This window comes from Neoarius graeffei, chromosome 12 (assembly GCF_027579695.1).
Source record: "Neoarius graeffei isolate fNeoGra1 chromosome 12, fNeoGra1.pri, whole genome shotgun sequence".
Lineage (NCBI taxonomy): Eukaryota > Metazoa > Chordata > Actinopteri > Siluriformes > Ariidae > Neoarius > Neoarius graeffei.
Window position 1 is genome coordinate 65,385,369 of NC_083580.1, and position 11,353 is coordinate 65,396,721.

An 11,353-nucleotide genomic window follows, 5' to 3' on the forward strand; every position below is an offset into this window, starting at 1 on the left:
TGGAGACTCCTTCCAAAAATAAACGTCTCTATAACATTAGAATGACCGCATTAATAAAAACCTGCGTTCTCACAACCAGCACTACTGTCTGAGCTGATGCAATAGAAAATTAATCAACATCTTCCGACCAATGCGAATCGAAATTTCAACAGCACTGTGTATAAAATTAAAGCTATTAAGCTACATTGTACTAAATACTCACTCATTCTCGCTGCCTGCAAATAGCCAAACTATCATACCTGCAAACTCATGAGGGTTGAAAAAGGTGTCAAACCACCAGTAACCCCCCCCCCCCCCCCTAAACAGCGCGCGATCAAGGAAAATAAAGGGAAAAGACAACATTTAAAACAAAGACAAGATTTATTCATTTTTAGCTTTGCAATTTTCAGTTTTGCATCTGACACCTCATTACATTACCATTAAGGAAGGAAAAGTATAAAAAGTAAAATTTGAATTTAAAAAAGTAATTTTTGAAGTGTGACACTGGAAACTTTCTTCAGCAGACCAGTTTATCATTTTTTAGACCTTTTGGCCCGAACAAGCCGTTCAAGGGCACGTTTATGCTGCTCTGCCATGTGCCTCTTTCGCGCCATGCTGGACACCAAATTCAGCCCTCCTTTCCTTCAGTGCTGCCAAATTCATGGTGTGAGAGTGTGTGTGTGAGTGAGAGAGTGTGTGAGTGAGAGAGAATCTCACTCACTCACACACACACTCTCACCTCACAACTAACTGGTTCTCTGAATACAACCGAGATCAACACACATTACGTTATAATTCTGACAATCCCACCAATAGTTTCACATAAAAATGATTTCTCTTACCCAAAACACGCATTTATAGATCCTTATGTTCAACAAAAAATGACTTTATTCAAACTGATTTGACATTTTTTTCTGTTTTGTTTCAGCCCACAGAAACATCTTCCGTGTCGCGCGTTCGGTTCAAACATAACAGCCCCGCCCCTTGCGTCCTACGTCATAAAAACGCGACTCACAGACCACCAAATCACAGGTACCAAAAAAACCACCCTAAAGCCTCTTTAAATCGCACTCATCGTAACACAGCTTTCTCCGCATACTAAAAATGTTTTTCCGTCTCCAGATGTAATATAGAGTTCCGGAAAAAATCAGAAAATATGATTCCGTGAGCTGTTTTCAAGACTCAGTGTCCCGTTCTGCATTGCGTTTGGATGATCTCTGCCATCCTCCTATACACACCCGTATTCAAGAAAACCCCGCCTCTATTCAGTTACAATTCGCGGATACTGTCCAGCGTTCTGTAAGACTATTGGCTCATTGGAATGTCATCCAATCAGAGAGAAGTTTGAAGTATGAAGAAGGCGGAAATGGTCTGAATGTGGGTGTGAGGAGAAAAGTAGTAGTAGTACTTTGAAGTAGTAGTACATTGAAACCAAATGTTCGGCAACGTAGCCTCGCACACCCCCCCCCACCAAAAAAAAAAACTCTTCGGATCTACACGATTCACACAAGTGACCTATTTTGGGATCAAAACGGCGAATTTCGCCGAAAGGTGACGAGTTTGCAGGTATGAACTATAGATAAAGATTTCTAATAATAATAATCTTTGTTGTTGACGTGCGAGATGTGTTTTATGCCAAGATCAGAATCACAGCTGACAAATTTCCAGTGTCAGGTCCGAATATGAATGTTGAGAATGATGAACAGGCCATGTAGTCTGACATAATCAAAGAACAGTGAACTGATGTTTGGGACACCTCATGACAAGTCTAGTATGTCAGAATTTTTTTTTTCTTCCCTCACCTAGTTCGACGACTCCAATGACATGTTCCTTGACGCTCTTTCTGTCACTATGACTGACAATTTCTTGACCCTCCTCCCCAGTGACGTAAACAATGCTTGGCTGTAGTCAAACTTGTCATGTTGCCAGTCTCCCAGCCAAGAATTTATGGCACTCTGATTGCTTAATCGGACATTGTGACTATCGTGTGTAATCTGATCTGGCATTCTAGTCTTCAGGTCATTTGGACATCTACCTGATCCATAGTCCCGGTCTAAAGGAGGCACATCATCAGTGCTGGAGAAATCCAAAGTGGCCCCAGCGATTTCCACTAGATCTTCGTCGCTACTGGTGGCCGTGTGGATGTCAGGAAAGCTCTCAGCATAGCCAGGATTCTCCATCCTCACCTTACGCAGGCAGTCCTGTGATCAGACAGACAATGGAGACTGAATTAATGACACATCTTACAGCAGGGTTGCTGAGCTGGAATGAGTGACTACTACCTGCCAAATCACAGCCTCAACTCCATGTTTCAGTCTGGTCAGTGAAATATAAAACCACAACAAGCACGACGAATAATCAACAGGACGAAAACAGTAGATTATTAAATAAGTACAGAACAAGTATTCAAATCAGGGAGGAAAACCAGCTCAATCTGCAATATTGAAACATACAAAGACCTGAGACGCTTAATGTATAGTTAGAAAAACCGAAATGAATAAACAAATCGCTTTAGCACACTCATACATTTCTGATCCAACAGCTAATCCAGTGCTTCCTTGATAATAGTGTATTATATCCGATTAGCACACACAAATCAGAGCAGATTCAGTGTCGCTAAAGCAAGATAGCAAACAAACTTCTTTGTCATTTTTTCCCCTCAACAACGAAACATTATCCAAGAAAACAGAGCAGTTCATTGAATACTGAAACTTAGCCGCTGGTGTGAGCTAATAACGTCAAAGAAAATGTACATGAGCTAGCTGCTAGCTAGAAAGTAGGATAAACATTGACAGCTAATGTTAGCAAAACAGAGAGAAATTAAAAGTTGCTCCGCGACTAGAAAGAGAAATTCATACCTCTTACTTAGTTCAACACTTTCAGGGTATGTTTTAACCAAGTTTATAACACGTTACATATTTACTTAAGGAGAATGTGTATTGTTGTCAGGTTAGTTAAATATTATCTGGCTACGCTAGCTAGTTTTACTCAGCCAGCTTGACTTGCATTTCCCGAACAGACGTAACTAATGGAGTGACGATACACCATTACAGTGACTCGGGAATCGATTAACAGGAAACACTTTCAGATTTTCTTGTTTTCTTTTGGATATATATTTTTTTTAAAATAACACTTTACTGAAAAAGTACAAATATACAAAACCAATATAGCAACATCATGTTATCGACCTATTAAATATATGGAAGAACAGAGAAATTATCAAAGGGAACAATCTGATAGAAATCTAGTATAAGCAATTGAATTTCTAATACTCATTCTCATCTCATTATCTCAAGCCGCTTTATCCTTCTACAGGGTCGCAGGCAAGCTGGAGCCTATCCCAGCTGACTACGGGCGAAAGGCGGGGTACACCCTGGACAAGTCGCCAGGTCATCACAGGGCTGACACATAGACACAGACAACCATTCACACTCACATTCACACCTACGGTCAATTTAGAGTCACCAGTTAACCTAACCTGCATGTCTTTGGACTGTGGGGGAAACCGGAGTACCCGGAGGAAACCCACGCGGACACGGGGAGAACATGCAAACTCCATACAGAAAGGCCCTCGCCAGCCCCGAACCCAGGACCTTCTTGCTGTGAGGCGACCGCGCTAACCACTACACCACCGTGCCGCCCCTCATCTCATCTCATCTCATTATCTCTAGCCGCTTTATCCTTCTACAGGGTCGCAGGCAAGCTGGAGCCTATCCCAGCTGACTACGGGCGAAAGGCGGGGTACACCCTGGACAAGTCGCCAGGTCATTACAGGGCCGACACATAGACACAGACAACCATTCACACTCACATTCACACCTACGGTCAATTTAGAGTCACCAGTTAACCTAACCTGCATGTCTTTGGACTGTGGGGGAAACCAGAGTACCCGGAGGAAACCCACGCGGACACAGGGAGAACATGCAAACTCCACACAGAAAGGCCCTCACCAGCCCCGGGGCTCGAACCCAGGACCTTCTTGCTGTGAGGCAACAGCGCTAACCACTACACCACCGTGCCACCCCTGAATTTCTAATACAAAACTGAAAATAAATTATGTAGGAAATGCTGTAGTTAAAGGTCCCATGGCATGAAATTTTCACTTTCTGAGGTTTTTTAACATTAAAATGAGTTCCTCTGACCTTTTTAAGTCACCCCAGTGGCTAGAAATTTCATGACGTGTAAACCAAACTATGCCCAACATTTGAGAATGGCGCGTCAAAACGACGCGTTGAGAAGCTCTTCCCTTGCCGACGTCAGCAAGGGAGATGATCCCCACACCCCCCCTCTGGATTCCCACCCACCGTATGGATTGCCCGCCCAGTTGTAGTGAGGAGACCATAGAGGACACAACAACATGGCACCACCTAAGCGAGCGAAACATGGAAGTTGCGCTGTACATGGATGTGACAACACAGAAAGGAGTCTGTTTTTACTGCCGACGGGAGAGCCCCTGAAGACGCAGTGGCTTAATTTTATTTACTTCAATAATACGCCGTCGAGTCTACCTAAGACGGTGTATGTTTGTCGGAAGCATTTTACTGATGAATGTTTCCACAACTTGGGACAGTACAGGGCAGGTTTTGCACATCAACTGTTACTGAAGCCTGGGTCCGTACCAAGCATCCCTGCCGCATCAGCCTCAAACACCGAACAAGTAAGTGTATAACTGGTCATTTTGCCATGTTTTAAAATCGGTGCCACGTTAGCCTTGCAATGGCTACATTAGCTGTGCAGCTAACCGCTTCCTGCAGTTAGCCAGGTACTCTGCGCTACAAAACCAAAAAGCATGCAGCATGCTCTGTTATAATAGCCAATCAAAACAGTTTTTACAAAGACACCCACATTCTTTTTTTTAGGTCACTCGTTCATTTTATTTGTTTGTTTGTTCACTAAAAACCCAAACATTTGTTGAATTTATTTTATTTCCTCGCGTCGCACCTTAATGACGTCAGCGCGCGGTATTTTTCCCTTTGCGGTTTGTTCCTTCTCTCTCGCCATAGTAAGACACCCACATCCGCTTGTTCTGACCCACTGGAGGTAGCGTCACAGTGCTGTTAGCCAGAGGTAACACGTTTACGTGTCATGAACATTAATGATAAGACCCGCCCCCACCCTCTACCCTTCCCCGCCTCCTGCTTCTCATTAGCAAAACGACGCACTGGGAAAAGCGCTGAAATGGGGCTTTCTCCCAGGAGGCTAGATCTATGTGCCGAGGGTTCATTTCGAGAAAGGCTGCGGATATAACATCCGGAAGCCTCCATGAGCCCGTTTAAAGCATCAACAAACCACCATGCCATGGGACCTTTAAAGATGTCCATGGATAGAAAGGGGGGAAAAGGAAAACAAGCAGATAAGCAAGAAAACTAATAATAATAAAAAAAACCCACACACACACACACATACAATGGCATGCAAAAGTTTGGGCACCCTTACTGAAAATGTCTGTTACTGTGAATAGTTAAGTGAGCAGAAAATGAACTGATCATCAAAAGACATAAAGGTAAAGACGGCACATTTCTTTTCAGCGTTTTCTGCAAAATTTGTGTATTATTTTTGTTTTGTACAACTGGAGAGTGAAAAAAGACAAGGAACACCATGCGAAAGTTTGGGCACCCTAATCCATTTGAGTTCTCAGGGAACTTTTACCAAGGTTCCAGACCTTAATTAGCTTATTGAGTTGTGGCTTGTTCAAATTCTTCGTTAGGAAAGGTCAGATGATGCAGATTTCAAAGCTGTATAAATTCTCTGACTCCTCAAACTTGTCCCTAAAATCAACAGCTATGGGCTCCTTTAAGCAACTCCCTCGCATTCTGAATAATAAAATAATTGATGCTCACAAAGCAGGAGAAGGCTACAAGAACGTAGCAAAGTGTTTTCAGGTAGCTGTTTCCTCAGTTTGTAATGTTATTAAGAAATGGCAGTTAACAGAAAGTGGAGGTCAAGGTGAGGTCTGGAAGATGAAGAAAACTTTCTGAAAGAACTGCTGGTTGGATTGCTAGAAAGGCAAATAAAAACCTCTGTTTGACTGCAAAAGACCTTCAGAAAGATTTAGCAGACCCTGGAGTGGTGGTGCACTGTTCTACTATGCAGCAACACCTGAACAAATATGACCTTCATGGAAGAGTCATCCGAAGAAAACCGTTCCTGAGTCCTAGCCACAAAATTCAGCGTCTGAAGTTTGCAAATGAACATCTAAATAAGCCTGATGCATTTTGGAAACAAGTCCTGTGGACTGATGGAATCAAAATAGAACTTTTTGGCCACAATGTGCAAAGGTATGTTTGGAGAAAAAAGGGTGCCAAATTCCAGGAAAAGAACACTTCTCCAACTCTGAAGCATGGGTGTGGATCGATCATGTTTTGGGGTTGTGTTGCAGCCAGTGGCACAGGGCACATTTCATTGGTCGAGGGAAGCATGGATTCGAATAAATACCAGCAAACTCTGGAAGCAAACATCACACCATCTGTAAAAAAGTTGAAGTTAAAAAGAGGATGGGTCCTACAATAAGACGATGATCCAAAACACACCTCAAACTCTACAATGGAATACCTCAAGAGGCACAAGCTGAAGGTTTTGCCCTGGCCCTCACAGTCACCTAACCTAAACATCATTGAAAATCTGTGGATAGATCTCAAAAGAGCAGTGCATGCAAGACAGCCCAAGAAACTTGTAGAACTGGAAGCCTTTTGCAAGGACGAGTGTGTGAAAATCCCCCAGGTAAGAACTGAAAGATTATTAGCTGGCTACAAAAAGTGTTTACAAGCTGTGATACTTGCCAAAGGGGGTGTTACTAGGTACTAACCATGCAGGGTGCTCAAACTTTTTTGCTTCGGGTGTTTTTCCTTTTGTCATTTTGAAAATCTAAAAGATGAAAATAAATTGTTTTTGCTTAAAATATAAAGGGAATGAGTCATCTTTAACTTTATGCCTTTTGGAGATCATTTCATCTTCAACTTGCTTAACTGTTCACAGTAACAGCAATTTTGACCAGGGATGCCCAAACTTTTGCATACCACTATACATACAAGGGGAAACAGTTTTAATTTGGGCGGCACGGTGGTGTAGTGGTTAGCACGGTCGCCTCACAGCAAGAAGGTTCTGAGTTTGAGCCTTTCTGTGTGGAGTTTGCATGTTCTTCCTGTGTCTGTGTGGGTTTCCTCCGGGTGCTCCGGTTTCCCCCACAGTCCAAAGACATGCAGGTTAGGTTAATATGGGACGGCCTTGGGCTGAGGTGCCCTTTAGCGAGGCACCAAACTCCCAACTGCTCCCCGGGCGCTGTTAGCATGGCTGCCCACTGCTCTGGGTATGTGTGTGTGCTCATTGCTCACGTTTGTGTGTTCACTGCTTCAGATGGGTTAAATGCAGAGAGAAATTTCACAAGTGTGTGATGAATAAAGTTGTCCTTTCTTTCTTTCTTTCTTTCTTTCTTTCTAATTCAGTGGGAAAATGTTTTAAAATATCATACAATCTTTCTGCTTTTGCTCCTTTCACAAATTTTAAGGATCTTAAGTAACTTCAAGAAACAAACAAATTTGGAAGCTTCAAGAAAGAAACAAATTATGTAGGAAATGCTGTAGTTAAAGATTGTCCATGGATAGAAAGGGGGGAAAAGGAAAACAAGCAGACAAGCTTGTTTTCCTATTTAATTGTGTCACGGTTTTGGAGAACCAAAACCGTGACATAATTAAATAATATTTAGTGTATAAACAGACATAGAATTATATTACTAGAGTTCATCATTTTTGTTTTGTAAGATCATACTGATTTTCTTGTTTTTCTTCACAGGAAACTCGACAAATCCTAATGAGAGATTTGTACAAAGGCCTTTTAGGGTCACTTAAAAAGATTTAGATAAAAAGTGTTAATATTTAGGAAATATAAATCATAAAATTATGACTTTTTTTCCTTGAAATATTTCAACTTTATTCTTGAAATCTTGCTGTTTGTATTTTTTTTTTAAATTGGTGCTAAAATGCTGTTGTAAATTTGATACCGTATATAAGCAGATAGAAGGAAAATACAACCCTGATTCCAAAAAAGTTGGGACAAAGTACAAATTGTAAATAAAAACAGAATGCAATGATGTGGAGGTTTCAAAATTCCATATTTTATTCAGAATAGAACATAGATGACATATCAAATGTTTAAACTGAGAAAATGTATCATTTAAAGAGAAAAATTAGGTGATTTAAAATTTCATGACAACAACACATCTCAAAAAAGTTGGGACAAGGCCATATTTACCACTGTGAGACATCCCCTTTTCTCTTTACAACAGTCTGTAAACGTCTGGGGACTGAGGAGACAAGTTGCTCAAGTTTAGGGATAGGAATGTTAACCCATTCTTGTCTAATGTAGGATTCTAGTTGCTCAACTGTCTTACTGTAGGTCTTTTTTTGTCGTATCTTCCGTTTTATGATGCGCCAAATGTTTTCTATGGGTGAAAGCTCTGGACTGCAGGCTGGCCAGTTCAGTACCCGGACCCTTCTACGCAGCCATGATGCTGTAATTGATGCAGTATGTGGTTTGGCATTGTCATGTTGGAAAATGCAAGGTCTTCCCTGAAAGAGACGTCGTCTGGATGGGAGCATATGTTGCTCTAGAACCTGGATATACCTTTCAGCATTGATGGTGTCTTTCCAGATGTGTAAGCTGCCCATGCCACACGCACTAATGCAACCCCATACCATCAGAGATGCAGGCTTCTGAACTGAGCGCTGATAACAACTTGGGTCATCCTTCTCCTCTTTAGTCTGAATGACACGGCGTCCCTGATTCCCATAAAGAACTTCAAATTTTGATTCGTCTGACCACAGAACAGTTTTCCACTTTGCCACAGTCCATTTTAAATGAGCCTTGGCCCAGAGAAGACGTCTGCACTTCTGGATCATGTTTAGATATGGCTTCTTCTTTGAACCATAGAATTTTAGCTGGCAACGGCGGATGGCACGGTGAATTGTGTTCACAGATAATGTTCTCTGGAAATATTCCTGAGCCCATTTTGTGATTTCCAATACAGAAGCATGCCTGTATGTGATGCAGTGCCGTCTAAGGGCCCGAAGATCACGGGCACCCAGTATGGTTTTCCGGCCTTGACCCTTACGCACAGAGATTCTTCCAGATTTTCTGAATCTTTTGATGATATGATGCACTGTAGATGATGATATGTTCAAACTCTTTGCAATTTTACACTGTCGAACTCCTTTCTGATATTGCTCCACTATTTATCAGCGCAGAATTAGGGGGATTGGTGATCCTCTTTCCATCTTTACTTCTGAGAGCCGCTGCCACTCCAAGATGCTCTTTTTATACCCAGTCATGTTAATGACCTATTGCCAATTGACCTAATGAGTTGCAATTTGGTCCTCCAGCTGTTCCTTTTTTGTACCTTTAACTTTTCCAGCCTCTTATTGCCCCTGTCCCAACTTTTTTGAGATGTGTTGCTGTCATGAAATTTCAAATGAGCCAATATTTGGCATGAAATTTCAAAATGTCTCCTTTCGACATTTGATATGTTGTCTATGTTCTATTGTGAATACAATATCAGTTTTTGAGATTTGTAAATTATTGCATTCTGTTTTTATTTACAATTTGTACTTTGTCCCAACTTTTTTGGAATCGGGGTTGTATTCAATTAAGATTTGGTGTGAATCAACCCCAAAACTGAATATTTTCCAATAAGTCTTTTGAAGTCTTTTATTCATATTATATAGCTGCAATTTGCCAAAGATTTAAAATTAATAAAAGATTTAATAAACATTTTGTACTTTTAGCCATTTTACAGATAGGTTCAAGGTTGTGGAATGTTAGGACCTGTCAATAACTGTTCAAAACAAAACATGGACAGCATAAAGACAAAGTCTTTTATAAGAAAGTCTTGCCATTCAGCAGCCATTTTGGTAACACACCCAGGCAGTTATTTCAGGTGAATGAGACTGACTCCATATCTACAAGTAAAGGCAAGGCAAGTTTATTTGTATAGCGCATTTCATACACACAGGCAATTCAATGTGCTTCACAAAAAATAAAAGCATAAGAACAGTAACAAAGAATTAAAGTAAAAGTAAAATCATTAAAATCCAAGATTAAAAAGAAATTAAAATAAAGAAAGTAAAATCATTAAAATCAAAATGAAAAGTAAATGAATGAAGAGAGAGCCATAATTGCACTTTGCATTTTTAATGACCACAGAGACATAAAAACAGCATGTGTAGAATCACCAGTCAAATCTTATTAAAAAAAAAAACCTTAAACATTTTGGTGACTTTGCCCCAAAATAAGGTTTAAAAAGTTTTTTTCCCTACAGGTTTTTCCCTCGCATGTGCAAGCTTGCTGCGAGGTCACTGCACTTCCCCTGGTGCAAATCCTGGCCAGGATCCTACCAGGATCCTAACCAGGATCTTATACAGTATCTGAAATATAATCCTAAAGGATCTTGTCCAAGATCCTACAGGATCCTGTACAAGATCCTGTAGGATCCTACAGGATCTTGTACAGGATCCTGTAGGATCTTGGACAATATCCTTTAGGATCCTACAGGATTTTGTGAAGGATCCTAGAATATCCTACAGGATCTCGTACAGGATCCTACAATATCCTACAGGATCTTGAACAGGATCCTACAGGATCTTGAACAGGATCCTACAGGATCTTGAACAGGATCCTACAGGATCTTGGACAGGATCCTTTAGGATTATATTTCAGATCCTGTACAAGATCCTGGTTAGGATCCTGGTAAGATCCTGGTAGGATCCTGGCCAGGATTTGCACCAGGGTATGTGTGTACCAGGATGATGTTGATGGTATTGATGGCTATGTTTCTTCCACCTTGAAGAGTTATCAACATGATTGATTAACCATATTGTAAGACCTGACTTCTTTTTTGGTAGAAAAGGTTAAACAAGTAAAGCCTATTCAAGTGGTGTTCTGAATAGCCATTATTGTTTTAATCAACATTTAAGAGGGTGCTTGCATTCATTTCATAAAGAATCAGCTGTGACCCAGGTATATGCATACTTTTAGATGAATCACATTATTATGAAGGTTATTTTTCAACCAAACATGCTGTTGATTGTACTAGGTTTCATATTTGAATAAATATGGAACACTGCTCTTTATAACTTTATTCAAGCAAACTAATGAAAACTGTAACTCTGAAATATTATCATGGAATAGTTAAAATTGTCTTCCATATTCACGTTATTATGGTTTGTTGAAATAAAGGTCATCATATTTAGCTATATTTAAGCCCTAAATCACATATAGTATGTGTGAGCCCTCTTCTGCTCTTGTACAGAAGGATATTTATTTAAGTTTAAAAAAAACCTCGCAAAAAAACTTTAAATGCACTATCTATTCAAGAATTTAGGGC

General features: G+C 40.6%; 1 protein-coding gene across 1 annotated transcript in view; it reads right to left on the reverse strand.

The window, feature by feature from the left end:
• clcn5a (chloride channel, voltage-sensitive 5a) overlaps nucleotides 1-3,017 on the reverse strand; it is a 44,524-nt gene extending 41,507 nt beyond the window's left edge. Inside the window, 2 exon segments of the mRNA XM_060936251.1 lie at nucleotides 2,015-2,180; nucleotides 2,838-3,017. Coding sequence (XP_060792234.1) covers nucleotides 2,015-2,159 — 145 coding nt within the window. The 5' untranslated portion in view covers nucleotides 2,160-2,180; nucleotides 2,838-3,017.
• Nucleotides 3,018-11,353: the final 8,336 nt, after the last annotated feature.